Below are 23,258 nucleotides of genomic sequence, written 5' to 3'. Positions count from 1 at the left end.
TCAGGAGCAGGATGGAGCGCCTGGGACCAGCTGCTGGCCTTGGAGCCTGTCGTGTCTTCGCTGGAGCCGGGCATGAAGGTGGCGGACCCTCCTTGCCTCCTGGCTTGTGAAGAAGGAGGCAGCGATGCTGTGCCGCAGGCGGCGGGCATAGGTCTCCAGGAGGACGGTGGAGCCAGCCACAAGCTGCAGGGCGCCCGCGGCCAGGGGCGCGGCTGTGTGCGGGCGCCGGGCGGGCAGCAGCGGGCAGCCAGCGGCGGTGAAGCGGAGCTCCCAGTGGAAGGAGTGGTGGGCGGAGAGGAAGGGGCTCTCCGGAGGTGGCTGGTTAAAGAGGAAGGGGATGAAGCCCAGGACTGTGTATGCAGCCTTCAAAAAGAAGGAAAAAGCAAAGTCAGTGGACACACACCCCAGCTGTTCCCTGCCCCCCAGCACAGACGGCCACTTGTAGGGCTGGCCGGGTCCAACTTTCCCTGCCCTCATCTGCAAAATGGGCCTGGACGTAACCCTGGCCTCCAGGGGTTTGAGGATGGCCAAATGACATCAGGTGTTTGAAATGGGCTTTCTGTTGAATAAAAAGCACTGTACAATTGCTACCTGTTTATTATTATTCTTTTGGCAGAGAATATTTCAGAGAAAACAAATTCATACTTTTTGCTGAGCCCTTAGTGAATCCCTCAGATGCTCTAGTCCATCAAATAAGCACAGTTTTATGAGGTCAAGCCCAGTGGGAGCCTCATTTAAAAGATGCCAACCTAAGGTCACACCGTGGATTACACGTGGCCCACCCAAGGGTTAGTCCCAGCCGGTGGTGGTCTCCCAATATCCTGCTAGTAAGTATTAGGCTCTCCAATTTCCATGGGGCATGTTGGAGCAAGAAGAGTGGTGTCTAGGGAGGCAGGGAGGTCAGAGCTTAACCATTTGAGCTTTAGGGCCAGACTTCGTGGGTTGGAACCTGGTTCTGCTACAGACAACTCCATTAGGTACAGTTGCTGGGGACCCACAGTACTTTGAGGGGCCTACGAAAATGTCTTATTTTCTTTTAAAATCAGAATTAAAATACAGACTGCTAAGGTGAAGAACTATATAATATTAATATATTTGTCCTTTTAGTATTAATATATTAGTCATTATACCAATGCAGTTATTCATATTTTTAATGGAGAACAGAGTCCATGAAAGTCAACCTGCCTAGGGCCCACCAGAGTCACAGACACAGGTTGGTTCTGCCACGTACAGGTAGGATGAATTTGGACAGATTCACTAACTTCCCTGAGTCTCGGTGTCTTCATCAATAAAATAGTGATGATTGTAATTTCTGTCTTCCTGGATCACAGTGGCGATTAAATGAGCTATCTTGTTTCATCAGTTCTGGGATTCATTTTTTTTTTCCCCACATCTTAACATCTTTGAGATCAAGCGCATCTTCAAATCAATATGACTCCAAACTGGGTTCGGCCATTGTGCTAATTCTTGCTTTCTGAGAGGATAAGAGGGTGCCAGCAGCAAAACCTGCAGAGTAGGTGTCCGCAGTTAGGAGGAAAATGCTGGAAACCACAGTGGAGGATCCCCAGTGCTCTCTCTCACTCGAAGGCACAGAGAACAGTGAAAAAGCCACAGACTCTTAAGAACTCAGCCTGAGTCATTCCAGAGTCAGGCTTGCACGGGAGGACGTTTTAGGAAAACCTTCACAAAATTACTATTTTTCTTGTTATCTTTCCATGAGAAAGATGATAAAGTAAATCTGTATTACATAATCAGTGAACTATTTTATACGAATACAATCAAAAATCTAAATGATAAAGCATTGTCATGGTTTAATTGGCAGCCTTTTCTCATCTAATGATGCATAAAATGATGGCGTGGTTTGCAATCAATGGCATCTTAGATTTGATGAAATACAGAAGATCAGGTAACAGTACATCGCCTAACATGTTTCTTTACTGTGACCGACAGCAAGAAATGCATTTTATGAAGAAAATTTTCGTAGAATAATACATCCCCATCACCTACAATATACTCTAATAAATTTCTAGTCTATTCTAATTCATTCAAAAAAAACAGCGAGAATAAGCCCCTACATTGATTAAATTGACTTCATGCAATTTGAAGAACACTTTCCTAGTATATAATAAATGCTCAATAAATATTAGCTATTAATATTATTAGCTCAGGGTCTGAGTTTTGATATGTTTTATGGACTTTTATGTGAGATCTCACCATTTAAAATTAAAAAAAAATAAAAAGATATGTGGCCAAGGGAAAAAAACCCACAAATCTTTATGAGATAGTAAATATAACCAATAGTAAATAGATAGTAAATATTTTATGTTATTATTAATATAGCAAATATTTTAGGTTTTGCAGAACCTACAATCTCTGTTGCATTGACTCAGCTTTGCCTTCGTGGAGCAGCCACAGCCAATCCATAAACAAATGGCACAGCTGTGTCCAATAAAACTCAATTTACAAAAACAGGAGGCTGGCAGGATTGGCCCCAGGGCTGCAGTTGGTAGACTCCTGATCTAGACCATTCCTCAGCCCTCCTCCAGTCCGTCGTATGCAGATGTGAGCGGGTCATAGTAGCCACTATCTATTAAACACGTACTGTGTGGCCTGTAGCCTACTAGGTACTTCTGGAGACTACCACATTTTAAGACTTACGGTAACGTTGTAGGGTAAGGAGGATCGACCGGTTTGTACAAGTCAGAAAAATGAGACTGGGACATGCTGCCCTGTGTGAAGACTGACCTTGGTGGGGGACAGGGGGAGCAAATTATTTCGATGTTCCCGGGTACCAGTATCCTCACTGGCAGTGAGAGCCCACTGCATCAGGCTGTCATGGGAATTAAATAGAGCATTTGCCAGTGCCCCTGGATCTCATAGCTCTTCCGAGGACTGTGACTTGAAGGCTAATAAAATTCCACTTTGAGTCAAGGGTTTAATGAGCCCTACCCTTTCCCTCCAGGAGATGACTATGCCCGCCTTCCTGCTGTTGCACTTACATCGTACTTGACCGTGAGCGTGATGGGCACAGCAGGCAGCTTCTGAGCCCAGTCCACGGCTGCCTGAGCCAGGAGAAAGGCCACATGGTCTGTGGCCACCGTCACAGCCGTGGACACAAGGAGCAGGGTGAGCAGACCCAGTCTTAGGAGACAGCTCAGCAGCTCCCCCTGGGACAGCCTCGGCCGGGCCGCCCAGAGCAGCCAGGCTGGCGGGGAGGACACCAGGTGTGTGGCCCCGACCTCTGCCAGCTGCTGAGCCAGCTGCCGTGTGGCGTAGATGTTATCAAACCGCAGGTCAGTCAGGTAGCGATGGAGGTACCAGGCTGAGTCCACCAGGAGGCCCAGCATAAGGAGCCCTGTGACCAGCCGCTGACTCCACAGGGCTGCCCCCCGGGCCAAGGACTCCAGGCCGGAGAAGTCCTCCAGGACCTGCTGAGTGACCCTGAGCATGTGGAGCTGGAAGGCAGAGCCATTGTCCTGGGCCTGGAGCATCAGGCCCTGGCCGCCCACTTGGCTGTCAGGACCCAGAGCCCGGGATGCCATGTGCAGCTGGTGAGTGGTGTTGAGCAGACTCTCCAGGGAGCCCTCAGTGACACACCTCAGCACCTGCCCAGCTGCGTGCATGTTGGCCAAGACGTTAGGCACCACGGCGACGGCCAGGGTGGCGGTACTCCAGGACAGGAGCAGGCGGCGGCCCTGCTCCGTGCCCAGGGTGGGCACGCTGAGCGCAAACAGGCAGCGGGCTGGAGGCACCAGACCCAGGCTCAGGAACACTAGGAGGCCACAGATGGTGGCCACCACAGCCGAGGGCTCCAGAGGATAGAGCAGCGAGGACACCAGCCAATGGTAGGTCAGACCTGCAGCAGCAACAGTCAGGGACCCGCACAGGAGGAGCTGGGTCAGCAGCTGGCCACAGCTGGCTGGAACAGGCCGGGAGAAGGCAATCCAGGCGGCCTGCAGCAGGGCAAGGGCCTTGCAAAGCCCCAGGTACCAGACTCTCCACCTGCACTCAAGGAAATTGGGAGAACTTCTATCAAGAGAGTTGGAGGGTTGTGTGTCTGCCCAATGCCCCTGCCCTACAAACTCTTCAACTGCTAATAGGCTCCACCCCTTTACCCACGGGGGTGGGCACTCTTCCCGGGTGGGCCAATCAGAGTAAGCCATCCTAAACCCACATAACCCAAGCTGAGCCAATCAGAACCTTCCACACGATTATTCTCACTGCGTTGTCAGGGAGGAACCCAGTTTCCAAGCAGTCCTTGAGGATGTGAGGATAACATCTGGGCTGCTTGTCTTGTGAGGACAGCTGGCCCAAGGGAATGATGGAGTCGCAAAGAGAGAAGCACGGATGAAAGAGAGGGAATGAAAGAGAGAAACAGGGAGAGACGCTATTTCATTTGCATTCTCAGCCCCATCAGGCCTGACCACTGACTGTTTTCTTGCCTATGGCCCCAGGGTCCAAGGTCCCCAGACCTACCCAGTCTGGATGAGGTGCTCTGCTGCTCCCTGGAGGGCCCTCATGCTCCCTGAACAGCTGCGGATCCCGGCAGGCGGGCTCAGGCAGCGACCACGGCAGATGAAGGGAGGGAAAATGTGTCCTCCAGGACTTGGGAAACTGTCACTTCTGCTTTTCTGCCCTTAAGTGCTCCTGGTGGCTTTGTCCCGCCCTGCCTGGGCCCACCTCCCAGGGGGTTGGGCAAGCTGCCTCATCCTCTCCCAGGCAAGATCCAGTGGAAGGGGTGGGAGGAGAGAACATGCCTTTTCCAAGCAACCTCTCTAATCCTGATAGTCAGGAGGTACAATTAGTCCCATTTCACAGAAGAGGAAACTGAGGCACAGAGAAGCCATACAGCTCATCAGTGGTAGTTCTGGGATTAGAACTCATCTGGGCTTCCCCTTTCCCTCCCCCTGCGCAGTTGCAGGCAGAGGCTGATCCGTAACTCTTAGAAGGTGGAAACCCACAGGAGACAACTATCTCTGCTGAGACTCTTTCCAGTCATCAGTGGCTCTGGTCTCCCTCTCAGCTCCCTTCCTGTCTCTAGCCCAATGCGGATCTAGCTCCAAATCACAGCTCTGTCCCTCTCTAGCTGGGTGATCTTGGGCGGGTGACCTCATCTCTCCGTCTTACTTTCCCCCTCTGAAGGAGGCATGATAATAACGGTTAACATTTACTGAGCACTTGCCAAGTATCAGGCACGCTTCTAAACAGTTTCTATCCGAATTCACTCAATCCATTCCTCACACAGCCCCTCGTGGTAGGGACTGATATTTTCACTCTTCAGTTCAGAAAACTAAGATCCAGAGAGTTAAGTCCCTTAACCCAGCCACTCAGCTAGTAACAAGTAGAGCCATGATTTATATCCAGCAACCCTGCTCCAGAGTCTTCCAGTCGGCTACTGTGCCCTACTGGAGGGGAGGGAAGAATTCACAAGATTCATGGTGACCTTGGGATGCAGCTGGCTCTGCAGGCACTCAGTAAACGTGAAGCCCCTGTTTGTGGGCTCTGCCGTCAGCACCGCCCTGCAGGTACACTTTTGGGCAGTTCTGAAAGCCAATCTCCACCTGGAAAGCAGACACTCCCCTCCCCCTCCACAGTGTTTCTGTGCCTCATCACTACCAGCAGGACCGCCTCCTCCAGGAGGCCTCTCCTGAGCCCCTGCCCCTCACCCTTCAGGATGGATCAGTGAGGGGGCACACTTACACAATATTCCAGAATCCTTGTCATTTTTCCCTTCTAAGGACATTGGGTCACTCGCTCAGGCCTAAAGGAGGCTGTCCCATGGCCCAGAAAAGGGAAGTGGCATTCTCATAGTCACACAATTGGATGAGAAACCTGTGGCCCTCAGAGGGCCTAAACTTCTTCCCAGGTCACAAGCCCCTCCAGGACGGCAGGCCAGCTGCCAAGTCTGCAAAGAGCTGAGCACACAGAGGAGACCAAGGGCAGGAAGCACACGTACCTGCAGGGGCAAAGCTGGCCAGGTGGAAACAGCGGGGAACTGCCGCATGCAGACCCTTTGCAAAGGGCGGCTTCTATTCCACTCCAGCTGAGGGTTGAAGCCCCTTGAAAATGAGGCCCAACGTTACCAGGGTGTCCAGTTTTTCCAAAGATGTCAGTCATCCCCATTTTTTCCCAGTTATTCCCATTTTTATGTAAAAGGCTCCAAGTTTTAAAAGCTGGCATTTTTTTTAAAAAATGAGAGACCATGGTGCAGGCTAACCTTGGTAGGTCTGTGGGCCGGAGCCGGTGAGGCTGCCAGTTAGTAACCTCTGCAGGGGGCCTCAGTGGGACCCATGCAGGGAGCTGCTGGCCGCTCCTCTGACCTGCGGGGGCCCTGAGCTGCAGGCAGCAGACCTGCACTCAAATGCCAGCTCTGCCACTTACTGTACCGTGTGACCTTCAGAACAACACTGTCCCTCTCTGAAGCTGTGTGTACTCTGCTTTAATGAGGAGACTACCATTTCCTACTTCTTAGGGTCCAGTAAACAATATACAAATGCTCCAGCCCTGCTCCCTCCGACCTGGGCTGACAGCTTGGCCTGAGTGAGCCCCAGGTTTCTCAGACCTAATTGCACGGGCCTCTGTGATGCCCACTGGACCGTATCCCTGGCCTGGGTCCCATCACACGAGAAACTTCAGGGCGCTGTGCTGGTCAGAGGGGAGAGTCCTGGAAGACACCAGCATTTGCCTAGTTTCTGCACCGGCACCAGGGCACTGATGGGACCATGCTGATCATTTCTCGAAGGCCTCTAGTGGATACGTAAGATTTGGGAGGATGGGAGCATAAGGAGGGAAGGGGCAGAAGATATTTTTGGTTTTTCTCAGCACATGTGGGTAGTCCTTTCTGCTCATTTCTGCCTGAGTCTAAGGCCCACAACATCCGGAAGGGGTTTTGAATCATCAAAGATAGAATGAGCTTTGTTGACGGGAATTTCTGGGTGGAGGATTCAGAGCCATAAGACAGAACAGGAAGAGGAAGTGGTAAATTTTCAGATCTAGAATCATGATCAGAGGCCCAAAGAATATTAGAGTCACGGACACAGCTCACAAGTGTAGAATGTTGCCATCCTCCAGCTGGTTTGAGGATGTGGAGGAGAGTGGGGGCTAGAATCTTATCAAACAGGCAGTGCTCTCTAATATATAGGAACAGAATGGGGGCCACAAATGTAAATTAAAAATTTCTAGTAGCCACATGAAAAAGTGAAATTAATAAAATATTTCAGTCAACCTAAGATATTCAAAATATTATCCTTTCAACATGTAATCAGTGTAAACAATGATTAAGAAGGACCTGGATGGGCTACATCAAAAGACTCCCTTGCATTCTGGCTTCTGTTGGTGTGATGGTTAATTTTATGTGTCAACTTGGTAGTACTATGGTGTCCGGCTATTTTGTCAAACATTATTCTGGATCTTTCTGTGAGGGTGTTTTCAAATGAGACTTACATTTAAATGGATGGAGTTTGAATAAGGCAGATCGCCCTCCATAATGTGGTGGTGGGCCTCATTTAATCAGGTGAAGGTCTGACTAGAACAAAAGGCTGACTTCTCCTGAGCAAGAGTGAATTCTGCCAGCAGGCTGCCTTTGGACTTGAACTGCAACTCTTTCCATATATGCACATCCTGTTGGTTCTGTTTCTCTGGAGAACCCTGACCAATACAGTTGGGTTTGACCACTGGGGAGCCCTAGCAGGAGAGCTGAGGGAGGGAAGACCCAGGGCAGTTGCATCCCTACGGAGTCATCAAGGACTGGATGCATCCTTGGACTAAAGTTGCCAGCTCCAGGTCGGCAGCTGTCCTCTGACCCTGGGGTGGGAGGTGTTTCTCCATGACTAGCCCTCTCACCCGACCCATCACCAGGGTCTACACTTCCCTTGTGCTTTCTGTATGTAACCATCTGCCCACACCTTGTCGCTAGACCCACTACTCAACTCACCTCACATGAGCTAGTGTATGTGCTTACTAACACCTTTTGAGATCCTGACTATGACTCTCATCTCTCAGATGGGGAAACCAAAGTCCAAACTGTAAAGGAGCTGCTTAAGATCATACAGATGTTATGGGTGGAGCCAGGAGTCCAACAGGCTTATTGAACTCGCTCAGTGACTTTTGTTCACCTTTTTTTTCCCATTTACCGTCACCACTTCCACTCCTCTGCCCGTGTGACTCTATGCACTTCTATTTGACGTACGTGCTGGAGTAGATACATGTCCACCCTATCACTTAATGTTTCATCGCTTCTACGTGCTGCCGTGTTGCCAAGTGTGCCTCCTCCATATTTTATGTAAATGCATCCCCTTCCCTGGTGATGGTCACCTAGGTGGCCTCCAGCTCCTTGGTATCTCAAACAACAGTAGCACAAATATCCTCCTCCACTGTATCCCCACGGACCCATGGGATAATTTTCCTTGGATTTCAGCCCAAGAATAAGATAACTGGACCATAGGGAATGCAGATAATGAATCCCCCCAATTACCACCAAACTGCTTGCCAGGATGATGGTAATAGTTTGTTATCTCTTCAGCAGAAAACGAGGGTTCCTGTTTCCTCCCATTTCACCATCACTTATTGTCTGCTTTTCTACTTTTTGGCCAGTCTGATTGGCATATTATTGAATCTTGGTTTCACTTGCATTTGTTTGATTACAACTGGTTTCAGCATCTCCTTGTAAACCTCCTGGCCACTTTAGAACAGCATATTCGTAAGTTTCACTCAGTTTTCTCTTGAGTGGTATGGTGGAAGACTTCCAAAGCTGGTGGCCAGTTGTCTACTCCCCTGTATGTGGATGCCAGTCCCCCCATCAAGGAGTAGAGTTATTTCCCTACCCTTGAACCAGGCTAACCCTGTGATCTGCTTTGACCAATCGAATGTGGCAGAATTGCTGTTCTTGGACTCCCAAGCTCAGGCCTTAAGGGCCATGGTAGCTTCTACTTTTGCCTTCTGAGAAGCCCACTGTCACATACAGAAGTCAAGGCTCGACTCCTGGACAAGCCACATGACCCTGGATGGTCCACAACCATCACGGACATCCCAGTTTCAGCTAAACCCCCAGCTGGGTGGCCCCAGACACACCATGCAGAACAGAGACAAAACCATGCCTGCAGAACTCTGACCCAAGGCAGACATGGGAGCCAATAAATTATTGTGTTTTAAGGCCCTGAGTTTTGGGGTGATTTGTCCATGCAGTCAAAGTAACTAAAACAGGTGTTCTGTTTTGTTTGTTTTTGTCTCTTTTGACTTCCAAGTGTTCTTGTATGTTTCAGATGAGTTCTTGGTAAATTTCCAATGACTGTGTACCACCCCTGTCATCCCCCTTCCTCCCACACCACCAAGAGCACATGGCTGACACCTTCTGGTCTCACTCCAGCGCCACCTCCTCAGAGAAGTCCGCCCTGACCACCCCGGCTAAAGTAGCCTTGTCACATTGACCGGTCTCATTTTATTCTTAGTCCACATTATGACCCAGAGTCATTTTATTTATTTGTTTACTGGCCTACTGCCTGTCTCCTTGGCTAAGTTTCAAGTGGGTAGGGACAGTGAACTAGCACATAACAGGTTCTGAATTGTTGAATGAATAAATGGAAGAACGAGTGAATAAAGAAATGAGCCAAATACACCCCAGATGGAAGAGTGAGACTGCTTCCTCAGAAATTCTGATATAGATTCATTTATCAAATGTTTACTGAGCACCTACTGTGTGCCAGAAACTGTTCTAGGTACTGAAGTCACAGCACTGAACAAAATAAAGTTTGTATCCTCATAAGTTCATATTCTAGAGAAAGAGAAAATTAAGAAACAAGAAAACAATACAGTGTCCTGACTAAATACTAAGAAGAAAAATATAACAAGAAAAGGGGATAAAGAGTAATGAGGGTGACATTTTAGACTCGATGGTCTGGGAAGCTTCTCAGGGGAGGTGACATCTGAGCAGATACCTGGATCAAATGAGGAAACAAGCATATATTTGGCAGCAAAGTGTTCTAGGCCAAGGGAACAGGCATGTGCAAAGGCCCTGAGGGAGATGAGTTTGAGTATGTTGCAGGAGTGGAGTAGAAAGGGGAGAGCAGTCAGGAAGTGAGGTCAGGGAAGTAAATTCTGTGAAACCCCAAGTTCCAGAATTTGAGGCTTTGAAGCTCTTTTGTGTCCACAAAGGCAAACAATCTCCAGGCCCAGTGTTCAATTAACATTATTTTATAGCATTTTTAATCAAAAGTATTTGAAATCATGATTCACCTGGTTACAAGCCCTTTGGGTTTCTCTGTGAATGAACTTCTCCCCTCCCCTGTCCTACAGGAGTGCACCCCTAACCCCAGCAGGCTGTAACTGTGACTAAATCTTGTAGTGCCCCCACAAGAAGGACTGGGAGCTCATTTTCCAACCACAGGGCCCCCTCCTCCCTCTCCCTGCCCCAAGGGAAACATCCACGACTCACTGTGCCATTCTAAAAACACGCCCAGCCCCTGGGTGCTTCCTCCCCAGCCCCAGCTGCTCGGGGAATCTCATCCCTCAGAGGCGTAGGAAGCAGGCGGTGAGTTTTCTGGGCCCCTCAGCCAGCGCCTTTTCTGATGCTGGGCTAATGCCTGGCCACTGATTCCAGACACTTCCCAAGCACCTGTTGGGTCCAAGCTGTGCTATTCACTGGGGGTGCCGAGTGAATTCCTGCCTGAAACAAGGAGGGATCAAATCCTCTAGGACAGGCTCCGCCAGCCACCAGCTCAGGGGCAGTCTTAAGCTGTCCTTGTCTGTAGAAGAGAATTATATTTCCCTGCCTGAGGCATTTGACCCTGGCCTTTTACAAGGCCCTGATTTACCTTGGCTTTTCTTTCACCCCTGAAAAATGTGGCCTTGACTAATCAAACATGCTTACTGCTCGGGGGGGTAGGAGTGGGCAGGCAAAGCCCGGCTCCTAGAAAAAGACGCCGGCAGCCACAAAGCCCCTGCGGGACCCACGCAGGAGGGGCCTGGCTGGGTGGGGCCGTTGGCCGGCCACCCATGAGAGGGCAGGGCCCAGACTTGGCCTGACTCCAGAACTGTGGCCACACTGAATCAGATTAAACAGGAAAATCCTAAAAAGCTTGGGTAGAAAGGTCTAGAACTTTCCTTGTGTGCTCGGGAGCCCAGAGAAGCAGCAAAGAGGCTCTGCACGGTCTCCATGTCCTCGGAAAGTCATCCGTCCCTCCCCTTATCTCCAGGAATTGAAAGCAACCCTGGCTGCTGGGTACCGGTAGGGGTGATACTCAAACAACCGGCACAGAATGGGCCTCCGCCCAGCAGGACACACACCGGCTCTGAACAGCGGGGACGACTAGGCGGGAACATGGCAGCCCCCAAAGCCTCTTGACTCAAGGTGGCCCCTCCAGGCAAGATGGTCTCTCCAGAGTGTAACCTAGTCAGCGAGGGATAGTAGCTGTGCCCCTCATCCCAGGTGTTGAAGCCATTCTAGATTCACTTATTGTCGCTGCGGTTGGGCTTTCTGGCTTCCTAACCACAGAACGGCTCAGAGTTAAAGGGGTTTGTTTTTCAAGTGGCAGATCTAGGAGGTATCTGGGCCCTGAACTGCATGATAGAGAAGGAAAAGATACCCTAGATAATGAACCTGTAGACCCAAGTGGACCGCTGGAGGTCACCCTTGCTTGCTGTGTACTGGATCTCAGAGAAGAATTGCTTGATCATCCTGTAGGGTCCTAGCAGCAGGTGATGGCAAAAACTGGGAGGGCCCAGCCCAAAGAGAGTCCCCAAGGGGGACTCAGAGGGTCCGAAATGTGTCATTGGCCAAGGTGGATGGCAGGGCGGTGACATTGGCTAAGTGGATGTTGGCCCACTCAGGGAAGGTGTCCAGCTGGAAGATGGTCTGTGCCCAGGTGTTCATGGCCAGGCTGAGCAGCAGGACACCCATCAGGTTCATCAGGAATCCCGTCCGCACCTGCAGAGTGAGGGAGGGCCCAGAGTGAGGGAGAGAGATGGGGAAACCCAGGCTCAGAGTCAGAAAGTCATTTGCCCAAGATTGCACAGCTGGCAAGTGAGGGAGCCAGGACAGGTGCCCAGGTTGGTCGGTGCCCAAGACACTTCCATCTTCACACACCACTAGGCTGGGCCTCAAAGAGCTGAGTGGTTTCTAGGCACCAGGTACCGTGCCAGGCAGATGTCACAGAGCTGTCCTTCACCCTGAAAGCAGCCCTCTGAGGGCTGTTGTTGTTAGTACTGTTATTCCCATTTTACAGAAGAGGAACATGAGGCTCAGAGAAGTTGGCTTACTCAAACTCACACAACTTGAAAATAATCTGGTTCCATAGTTAAACACCCTCCCCTGCTTTTTGTTTATGGTCCGTCTCCCTCATAGAAGGCAACCTCCTTGGAGGCAGCCCTGTGTCTCCCCTACACTGCACAACCCCCTTTCCTAGAACATGGGATGCGCTCGGCAAATACCTGTGCTGTGAATGAGCAAACAAGGAACATCTGTCTCCCAAGGCTCCTGCTCTCTCTCTGCTCTGTGATCTTTCTGTCTCTCTTGTTCTCTCTCTCCATTCATCCCGTTGAGGTCTCTGTGCCCGGAGGGCCTGTGTTGGTCCACAGCTAGTTACGCAGATCTCCCTTCTCTTGGGATTTGCGTCCCCGAGCCCCAACGTGTGAACACCCCGGGCCACCCGCAGAGGGGAACCGGCAGCTGGAGGCCAGCAGAGGGGGAGGCAGGTGCCGGTTCAGCGGGGGAACTTGGGGGAAGAGCCCTGCTGAAAGCTGGGGGCTCCCCTGGCCCCACTGCCACAACCCTTGGCTTCTGTCTCCCTCTCCAGCCTGCTGGGCACCGAGGTCCACCCCTGTGGGTCCTCTCCTGAAGATGCCAGGCTGGGCAGGGAGCCACTGGTCAAACAAGTCAGAAGAAAGGGCGGTGCCCAGAGCAAGGGAAGTCCCTCTTCTCTGAAGCAAACTCTGGGACATAACTGCTAAGGCACCGTTTCCTGAAATTGCCTAAGTGGAAGAATCACCCCAGAGTGTTTGCTAAAACGTGTATTTCTTGCCCCACTCAGGACTGATTCAGAAATAGGGGAAGTGGGGGCGGTGGGGAGCAGGAGTCCCGCGTAGATGCCTTGCCTACCCCTGGTGCCCACCCACCTCTCCAGGCCTCCGCTGGAAAATGCCCAGACTCACCATGTCTTTGACCAGCAAGTGCCCAGAGGCGAAGGCGATTGAGTTGGGGGGCGTCGAGACAGGGAGCATGAAGGCGTAGGAGCAGCCGACTGTGCCAGGGATCATCAAGTACAGGGGGTGCACCCTCAGGCGGATGGCCTGGGCCCAGGAGGGGCGAGGGACCGAGACAGAGAGACACAGAGAAACCGCTCAGGAGACGGAGACAGATGGAGAGGGATTGGCAGTGAGAGGGAGAAACAAAGGGAAGAGGGATTTGGAGACACACAGAGAGAAATGCATCCAGAAATACAGACACAGGCAGAAGTAGAGACAGGGGGACAAGAAGAGAACCGGACCAAGGGAGACACGGAGAGAATGTTCCTAGGTTAGTGACGTTCCGAGGCCACGTGCAGGTTCATCAGGGAGGAGGGGCTGGGGAGATGATTCTAGAACACGCCTCCAACTGGAGAGTGCATCAGAATCACCTGCAGGGCTTGTTAAAACAGATCGCTGGCCCCGCCTCTCCCTGAGTTGCTGATTCAGCAGGTCTGGGGCAGCCCCAAGAATCTGCATTTGTAACAAGTCCCCAGCTGGTGCTTATGCTGCTGGTCCAGGGACCCCATCTTGAGAACCAGGCTGTAAAACATTAAGTCTCCCGCCTGGTCCTTCTCTCAGTCAAACAGTCCGAACAGCTGGCCTCTGAGGACCTTTTGTCGGAGCCTCACTGGGTTTCAGAGACAAAGAGAACTCAAGATAGCACCTGTAGGCTTTTCCAAATTTCTAAGATTGTGTGGGTCAGAGGTGTCTGTGGGTTGGCCTCAGGCAGCAGGTCTCTGGTTCATCACCTCTCCCAAATGACACTTATTCCCCTTACAATTCATGTTGATCACTTCACCAGTATTTTATGTAAGATAACCCTTTTTTGGCCCCTCTAGGGAATTTTTGTAACCCAAAGCATATACATCTTCTCAAAAAGCACTAAGATCACCTCCTGGCTTATAAAATGTTTTGATTTTGATGATAAGCACCGTTCAAGAGAATGCATCGTTTGCTAGTATCTTCTCCAGCAAAAGCTGCCCCTGCAGACCTGGTTGGGTCTGCTCTCCCCCCGCCCCCAGACCACCCCATAGACCCCCGATCTCTCTCAATTGCCAGGTCCATCAGATCCTGGGGAAGGGTGTGATTAAATCCAGTCACACTTAGCAAGGCTATGGGGACCCCACCCCACACTGTTGGTGGGCGTGTAAATGGAGCGCCCACACCTGGGACGGCCATTTGCCCATATCTAACAAAACTGTAAATGCACATGTCTTTCATCCAGGGATCTCAGTTCTAGAAGTGAATCTAACAACAAAGCTGCACAGACAAAAAGGGGCACGGCAGCATCGTTGGGAGAATAGAGGCTGGAAACAACCCCTGTGTCCAGCAGTAAAAGATTGTGACAACCACTGAATCATAATGGAATATTCTCCAGTCATGGAGAAAGAATAAAGTGTATCTGTGTGTGCTGACACACTGTGATCTCCATTATAAGCTGCTGCATAAATAAACAAGCAAGAAACAAAAACAGAGTGGCTCTGGTAAGTGTGCCTGGTACCTCACTGTTTGCATAGAAAGCATATATTTGCAACACTGATCTAATTCTTATCGATTTTGGATTATAATGAAACAACCACAGGGTATGGTCTTCTTTAGTCTATTTAAATATAAAACCACATTGATAGTTTCTGTTAATCAGTTTTGGAATTTCTAGCAGAAATTCTCATGGATCTTGACATCCTGTTCCTTTTGCATGATCCTGGATCTGTTCTGTTATTTGCATCTTTGGTTCTATGTGAGTTTGAGTTATGACCTTCCTTTCCTTTGCTCTCCTTCTTTGGTGTTGGGGTCAGGGTTTTGTTAACCTTATACCTGGATTGAATGGCTTTCTCTATCTCTCTGTGTTCCGGAACATTCTGGGTAAGTGGAGACTATCTGTCCCTTGAAGGTTTGCCAGCTCTCACCTTAGCCAACCCTCTGGGGCTGGTGAATTTTACAGCAGTGATTCTTAACTGGGGATCTGTTTGTCTTCCCAGAGGACATATGGCAATGTCTGCAGACATTCTGAATTGTTACAATTTAGGGGGTGCTTTTGGCATCTAGGAGGTAGGGACCAGGGATGCTGCTAAACATCCTACAATGCACAGGACAGCCCCACATGGCAGAATTTTCTGGCCCAAAATGTCGATACTGCTGAGAAATCTGCTTTAGAGTGAGGATAGAGCTTTGCCAGCCATTGGAACTTCTCCTATGGTTATTTGTCTACTCGGATTTTCTGCTTCTTCTTAATCCGAATTTGGCAATTTATATTTTCCTAGAAGACTCTCCATGTCACCATGGGTTACTATTCCCAAAGGAAGGAATTTGGTGCACTTTGAAAATATTTACTCTGTTTAAACATTTCTTAAAGAAAAAAACATTTTTTAAAAATCATGGTTCTGACACTTCCATGCATTTTGGATGAGAGCAATGACAACTGTGGCCCCGATGGCGATCCCAGTAGCAGGGAAGAGAGCTCTGAAACCGTGTGTGGGAGGGGTGTTTCCCTCCTGCCCCAAGACCCTCTGAGGACCCTCACCAGCTCCGCCAGAACGGGCAGAAAGATGATGATAGTGGCCGTGTTGCTGGCAAACTCGGTGAAGAAGGCGATGACCACGGTGATGAGCATCACGGCCAGCACCGGCGGCACCTTCTCCAGGGGGTGCAGCTGCCCGCCGATCCACGCGGACAGCCCCGACTCCTGCGGAAGGCGGAAGCAAGGAGCATCTCTTCATAGCTGCCACCCCCGAGGGCTGGGCTCAGGGTGGAGGGTTAGGGTTGGTCACGATGACAACTACGCCCTTTCACATACAGGCTGACTGAGGTTCATAGAGGGGAAGTGACCTGCCCACGGTCAGGCATTCGAGCTTGGACTTCAATCCTGAGCTGCTCTCTACTCCATACTCTACAGGCCCAGCGCCCAAACCCCTGGATCTTCAAATAATCCATTTGGTTCTGGTGCCCCTAACTTGAGTGGGAGAGGGGAATTGGACCCTCCATGCTAAATCTTCTCACTCTGCCAATGATGGTTGTCAATTATAAAAATATTAACATATTCATACAAAATATCCATTATTGATTTTGTAATATTGTATATAAATATATATCAAATATATAATATATATATGATACTATATGTCATGTATAACATAAACCATGTATCAGATATATATAAAATATAACACAATGAATAGGATTATCAATAATAAAGATATTTATGATGAGTATTACCATGGTGATAACATAAATACTAACATTATTAACACTGAATTATTATTCATGATCATAAGAATCACCATTATTGAGGCTTTACCGAGTGTCGGGCACCTGCCTGCATTACCTCCCTGACTCTTCCCAACCATCCAGTAAGGTAAACATTCCTCCCTGTGTTACAGAGAAGGAACTCAACTTGGCAAAGTTTTGTGACTTGCCCAAGGTCCCCCAAAAGTAGTGACTAAGATGTATTATGCATTCAGGGCCAAGTACGTCAGCAAACTAACATTCTCCTGCAAAGTTCCCTGTCACTGGGCACCCTCCACTGTATACACCAGCCTGTCACTGTACCTCTTAATGAGAAGCAGTGCCCAGAGCTAACCACAGCCCCCCAGGACAGAGAAAAGACAAGGCAGATTGTCCCCTCCTTGGCTCCAGGCTCCCCCGGCCATCAATACTGGAAAATTGTTTCCGAGCCTCTCTCTGCTGACTTTTCCAGGAATTACCTCTGCCCTCCTGCCCTCCTGCCCTGGAGTCCAACACGCCTTCATGATGACCCCAAAGCGGAAAAGCTAAAGTAAAATCGTGCTCGATGCTACCCCCTGGTGGTGCCATGCAGCAATAGTGCATTAAAGCTACAAGGGCTCCTCCTTAAGTCATTTTCTTTTCTTTTCTTTCTTTCTTTTTTTAAATTGAAGTATAGTCAGCTTACAATGTTGTGCCAATTTCTGGTGTACAGCATAATTTTCAGTCATACATATACATACATATACTCCTTTTCATATTCTTTTTCATTATAGGTTACTACAAGATATTGAATGAAGTTCCCTGTGCTAGACAATAGAAAATTGTTGTTTTCTTAGCTAAGATAACAGAGCCCTAAGCTTACGAGTTGATCAAGGGCAGAGCTGGGTTAGACCCACAATGTTTAGAATCAAGTGTATGTCTACCACAGTCCTTTTATTAATCCAGTATCCTTTGGTACCAATATACTTCAGTTTGTCAAAGAAAATGTATGTGTTTCTTTTATGTTTAATAGAAAATGTACTGCTTATCTAGAACTTTAAAGTTCCATAGTGGATTCTAGAACACAGAATTCTGTTTTTACATAAAGAAAATAATACACTTGTCCCTACAGTTTGACTTAAAAGTTACCTTTGAGCAATAATAAATGGTAACAGTTTTCCCAAGGAGAGAGCTTGTAAAATTTAGGTGCCTCTTTCACATCTGCACTGTGTGTCTGACAGCCTAGAAGGTGTGGCACACGGCAGAGTCGAGGTCCCAGCCCCTCCTCTGACCCAGGGAACCCCGCAGGGAAAAATGGGGCCATTAATTTTTTCCAGAGGCCACAGCTCTGGCAAAGAGACCGCTGGCAGTGTGTGCAATTAAATGGAGAGGGGCTGGAGAGGAGGAATATTAATGACTTGCATGAATGAGGACCAAGAGCTTCCCCGTGGCCTGGCCTCTGGGTGCCAGGCTTCCAGCCACCATCCCAGCGGCTGCTCAGGGCCTTGGCAGGAGGCAGGTGGAAGGGAGGTCCTGCAGCTTCATGAAAGAGGAGACCCCCCCCCGCCCCCAGCTGCCTGGGGCTCTCAAGTGGACACTAATGGGTGTCACCTGCCCTTTCCCATTCTCCTAGGAATCAGAAACTCTGTTTCCTTGGAAACACACAGCCACATGGTGTTCACAGGGACTTCAGGACCAGTAATAGGCAAAGTCAGAGGCTGCGCGCCCAGAGGATGAGGAGAAAGGGCTCTGTAGTCAGACTAAGTTTGTCCCTCACTTAACCCAGTCTAGCTGTGTCATCCTGGGTGAGTAACTTAACCTCTCTGCGCCTCATTTCCTGATCTGTAAACTGGGGTGTAATAGTGCCTGTCCCAGAGGGTTACTGTGGGGAGGAAAGGAGCTAATCTGTGAAGCACTCAGAAAAGTGCTTGGGCATCGGGCAAGCGCCCAGCACATGCCACCTGCCATTAGTAGCATCAAGTCACGAGATGCCAGGGGTGGCGGAACACTCAGAAATCGCCCAGTGCTGTGGTTGTCAAACTTTACAGCCCGCAAAGATGCCAAGAGGTACCTGAGGACACAGCGTAGGTTGGGAGGGGGAGGCGGAGCTGGCAGGACAATGCCCCCTCTTGCTCCTCCTTTCCCACTTCAACCAGGGCCTCTCTTCTTGATCTCTTTGATACATAGTTGGGTCACATCTTAAAGGAGGGTGTTATGGTTTTAAGTGAGATGTTTAAAGTTGGAAATCTCAATAGAAAACTCTTGAAAATCTCTTAAAAAGCCTCATGAAACACAAGCAGCTCAGCTGTGTGTATACAACTCTGTATAAGAATTCTTAGGTAGCGAGAGCCAGTGAACTTGATTAAAGGAAGGAAGAGAAGACTTTATGCACACATGTGAACATTCAAACTACTGTACTGCTTACAAGCTGTGTGGCACTGGGCAAATGAATGAACATCTCTGTTCCCTGATTTCTTCAAGGGGCTGTGGTGAGGCTTAAATGAGTACAGGTAAAAGCAGTTCCTACATGGCTTATTGTTACTTATTTAATTTAACCAACACTTAATATTGCTCTTACTCTGTGCAGGGCACTCTTCTAAGTACTTTGCTAATGTTAAGTTATTTAATCTTTAAAACAACTCTATGAGGTAAGCAGCATAATTATTTACATTTTATGGCTGAAGAAATAGGCACATAGGTTGTGATTTGCCCAATTAAGTGAAATGAGTTTGGAATTTTGAGCTCAGAATCTGGCTCTTCATTAGGCTACCTCTAAAATAAAATAAAATAAAATAAAATAAAATAAAATAAAATAAAATAAAATAAAATAAAATGAAATGAAATAAAATAATTAATAAATAAAAAAAATAAAATAAAATAAAATCTCTCCAGAAGGAAAGTAAATGAAGGATTCAGGAGAACACACACACGCTTCTACTTGCCTATAAGGTCTGCTCCACTCTGATTTAATATCAAGCTTGCATCACCTAAATACATTTGTCGATAAGTTTATTGTGGTGAAGATTAAATGAGATATACAGGAAGGTGCCAAATAAGACCAATAAGACCAATGATTAAAAATCCATGAGACAGTAAAATTATAATACCAGTAGAAGCAGTGAGGTTGACAGTGGCGGCCGGTTTTAGCCCCAGGTACGCATCAGCCCTCTGTTGGGTGCTTTCCTTACACCATGTCATCCGTCCTCAAAACAGCCCATTTTGTAGGTCTTGTCCAACAAATATTTAGTGAGGGAGCATTTAGGTACCAGGACTTTTCTAGATGCTTAGAACAGTGATGGATAAGACAGATATGGTCCCTGACATCATGGAGCTTACATCCTAGTAAGAGTGACAGCAGTAAACAAATGACCAGGACAGCCTGGGGGTAGACATGGCATGAAGGAAATGAGCAGGGTGATAAGAGCGAGAGTGACTGTGTAGGGGGTACTCTTTAGATATGGTGGCCAGGGAGGGCCTCTCTGAGGACATGACCTTGGAGCTGAGACCTGAGGGTGAGGAGTCAGAGATCTCAGGAAAGAGCATTCCACAGAGAGAAAGCAGATGCAAAGGTCCTGGGGTGCAAATGGATCTAGTGTAGTTGAGGAACATTAAGGGGTAGTGGGACTGAAGAGGAACCCATGAGGGGCCAGAGGTAGGAGCCGGCATCAGGGAGGTAGGCAGGGGCTATTTTGGGCCTTGCATGTAGGCCAAGACAAGCCTTCAGACTAGTGTCTAAAAATATGGGGAGTCATGGGCAGCAGCAGCGGGAGAAAACTTTAGTGTGGACATCAAGCGGGTTTAAGCAAGTTACTCGAGCTCAGAGCAAGCACTGGGATCTCCTTCCAGCCCTTCAGAACCATCAGGTGGGAGTCCACACACCCAGGCTTACCCTGGGCCCAGTCCAAGGACCTCTAAGCCCCAGCAGGCCTGGCTGTGGCCTGGCGAGGGCACTGGGCAGGGGCTATGAGGCCGGACATGCCATTAGCACTCTGGTCCCTCCTGGGGCAGGCTGCCTGGGGAGGAGATGGTACGAGCAGGGGCGGGGGAGGGGGCAGCTATCATACAAAGTCCTTGCTGAACAGAAAGCCAGGCCAGCTGCCCAAGGCTGGGCCAGGAGCCAGACTGGCCTCCGGCATGCTCAGCGGTCCTGCAGCCCAGCCCCCACCGAGGGATGAGCTTTGCCCACCACTCTCTGAGCTCACAGAAGCCTCCAGGGTACAGCTTCGGCTCAGGGTCAGGTGAGGTTCATAGCATCTTGATAAATGGCATTATTTTCATCTGAGTTGCTCAGGGCCAGAACCTGTGTCATCCTTGATCCTAATCTCCCCTTTTCCCTGACATCTAATCATAATAACCAGCTGTGTCCAGTTATGTTCTAAGTTCTCCGTGTGTATCAACTCACTTAACAATTGTAACAACTCTGTGAGATGGGCGCCATTATTATTCCCATTTTACAGATTAGGAAACAGAGGCACACAGCTCAGAGGTGAAAGATCGACTCCAACCCTGATGGTCTGCTTCCACTGGTTCTACCACCCATGCCATTTCTACATTGTATTGCATGGCCTCCTCAAGACCTGGATAACATGTCACTTCCTCCAGGAAGCCTTCCCTGATACATCCCCAGTAGGAGGCAGTAGTGAGAAAAGCCAGACAGACACGAGTTCAATCCCAGCTCTGCTACCTGTGAGCTGTGTTCCCTAGCATCAGTCACTTAACCTCTCTGGTCCTTGGGATTCCCAAAATGGAGACAAAAACAGTATTTTTGCTCATCCATCCTTTTGTTCCTTTTACCTTTGTACATGTTATTTATTGGGAAAAAATGAATAAACTAAAAACACATTTCACAAAAAAAGAGTAGCTGTGTAGAGAAGCTGAAGTCCCCCTTCCATGCGGCCTTGGTGTGGGGTCCATAGTGTGATGGTTCAGCCCTCTGGACTCTGAAGGCCTTTTGCCCCAGCAAAAATACAAGTATTACCTAGCCCCGGGGGTCAGCGTGAAGAGTCAGTGAGACAAACCGTTATGATGTATGTTGGACCTGAGGCTGCACTTCCTCTGGGCAGGGCAGGCTGACTGCCCGCGTTCACAACCCTGAGAGCGAGGGTTTCCCGAAATTCTGCTTTCTCAGTGCCTCACTTGCCTGACTCTAGTCCCGCCTCTGCCTCTGAGCTCACAGAGCCTTCAATTAATAGTAACATCACATAATTAATGTTAATAATATCTAACACGTACAGCGGTCAAGAGCATAGACTCTAGAGCCAAACCACCTGGATTCGAATCCTGAGTACATAGCTGTGTGACCTTAGGCAAGTTACTTTACCTCCCTGAGCCTCAGTTTCCTAATCTATAGAATGGGGATAACAGTGGCATCTACCTCAGAGGCTTGCTGGGAAGTTTAAATGAGTTAATCCGTGTAAAGCACCTTGAACACTGCCTGGCACAGGGCGAGCCCAGTGTGGTGTCACTCCTCTGTGTTCACGGAGCCCTCTAGTCACGACTGTAGCAGTAGTGGTGTGCTTGCTGCTAGCAACTCCAGGGTCCACATCAGACCTTATTCCTCTCTTTCTCGGTGGCATCAGGCACTGTACGGAGCTGTGAGGGAGGAACTCTCATTCCCCCAATCTGGCCAATGGGGAATCTGGTGGCGCCTGCGGGGCCTGGGTAATCCGCTCGCTCTGACCCTGAGCCTGTGACCAGGCCTGGACTTGCATACGGCTCCTGGGGCCACAGCCCACCCGCCGCTCTTACCTCACAGCCTTTGGCCATGGCGAAGCCTCCTCCCAGGAGAAGGATGATGTTCCAGGGCACCGTGTCCTGAGCCTTCTTCCACGTCAGCAAGGGCACTGTCTCTGTGTTGGGAGCTGGGCAGAGAGAAGACACTTAGACTGGGAGGGGACACCCATCCCCGCCGGGCAGGGAGGGGGCCTGACATACATTCAGGACACCCAGCCAGACAAGGGGACACCGGCCCCTGCAGCCCCACATTGGTGGGGGCACTCAGGGTCTCCAAAAAGCCACAGTTGGGCTCCAGCGTCAGTTTTGGAGATTGAGGGGAGAAGCCCACACGCATCGTGATGGTGCATCTGCTCTATTCAGAATGAAAGTCGTTTTCATGGCTCCCGAGGTTTGAGAAGCTTCAGGAGCTGGTTACTCCATACGCGGAACAGCCTTTAAATCTCGTAACAGCCCTTCTGGGCAAGTGCTACTTTCATACTCACGTACCAGAGAAAAGGCCCTCTTTGTAACTGAACGTGTACAGAGAGGAAAAAGAGAAGAAGGAAATTCAGCAGAATGGAAACCAAGGGAATGTTTGGTTCACAGAATTACGGGATGATTTGTATTTCCTCAAAAGCAGTGGTGTCTGCAGCGGTCAGAATGGGGGTCAGCGAACGTTTTCTCTAGGGGGTTGGAGAGTGAACAGTTTAGGCTTTGCGGCCCTCTTGTGCAGTGAGGTTGCCATGGTAGCGTGAAAGCGACAACAGAGAAAACAGACACACGTGGGTGTGGCAGTGTTTCCAAGAAATTCTATTTACAAACCGGGTGGCAGCCTGATTTAGCCCACGGGCTGCAGTGTGTCATCCCTATGTGGAGAGCATGGTCCTAGTGACGGACCCTCCTGGACCTTGGCTCCCTGTGTTCCCTTGCAACGTGACCTTGCCTCTCTGACCCCCGTCTCCTCCGCTGACACATGACACAATAATAGTACCATGGGTGCTTGGTGAGGCTGTAGGTGAAGAGCAGCATTTTTGTTTAGTGGCCATACTCCTGTGTCCCTGCCTGGCACCTTGCAGTCACTCTATAAATACTTGTCAAATAATCTATACAACACACATAGACCA

General features: G+C 49.4%; 2 protein-coding genes across 5 annotated transcripts in view; both read right to left on the bottom strand.

Annotated features, from left to right (window-relative positions):
* On the bottom strand, nt 1-4,595 carry OCSTAMP (osteoclast stimulatory transmembrane protein). Its single transcript, XM_031433695.2, has 3 exons — nt 4,477-4,595; nt 3,000-4,002; nt 1-363 (listed from the first exon to the last, which is right to left on the bottom strand). Exons 1-3 carry the CDS (start codon nt 4,518-4,520, stop codon nt 1-3), a joined length of 1,410 nt encoding a protein of 469 aa, XP_031289555.2. The 5' UTR covers nt 4,521-4,595.
* A 5,577-nt stretch (nt 4,596-10,172) lies between these two features.
* SLC13A3 (solute carrier family 13 member 3) overlaps nt 10,173-23,258 on the bottom strand; it is a 67,638-nt gene continuing 54,552 nt past the window's right edge. For 3 of the 4 annotated variants that reach the window (XM_010978631.3, XM_064497027.1, XM_064497026.1), the window contains 4 exons: nt 22,168-22,280; nt 15,740-15,901; nt 13,144-13,281; nt 10,173-11,920 (listed from right to left, as the gene is read on the bottom strand). In XM_010978631.3, coding sequence (XP_010976933.1) covers nt 11,744-11,920; nt 13,144-13,281; nt 15,740-15,901; nt 22,168-22,280 — 590 coding nt within the window. In that variant the 3' untranslated portion in view covers nt 10,173-11,743. The remainder of the gene's footprint in view (nt 11,921-13,143; nt 13,282-15,739; nt 15,902-22,167; nt 22,281-23,258) is intronic. The other variant, XM_064497028.1, reaches the window with a different exon arrangement.

This window comes from Camelus dromedarius, chromosome 18 (genome assembly GCF_036321535.1).
Source record: "Camelus dromedarius isolate mCamDro1 chromosome 18, mCamDro1.pat, whole genome shotgun sequence".
In the NCBI taxonomy this organism is placed as follows: domain Eukaryota; kingdom Metazoa; phylum Chordata; class Mammalia; order Artiodactyla; family Camelidae; genus Camelus; species Camelus dromedarius.
Note: the sequence above shows the minus strand (reverse complement) of the source record. Positions and strands in the feature narration are given on the sequence as shown.

Excerpts from the sequence above, each read along its gene's own strand:
- OCSTAMP (XM_031433695.2), bottom strand. The coding sequence starts at position 4,520 with ATGAGGGCCCTCCAGGGAGCAGCAGAGCACCTCATCCAGACTGG. Across the intron at positions 4,003-4,476 it reads GAGCACCTCATCCAGACTGG|GTGGAGAGTCTGGTACCTGG; the intron begins GTAGGTCTGGGG and ends CCTTGAGTGCAG. Across the intron at positions 364-2,999 it reads CGCTCACGGTCAAGTACGAT|GCTGCATACACAGTCCTGGG; the intron begins GTAAGTGCAACA and ends TTCTTTTTGAAG.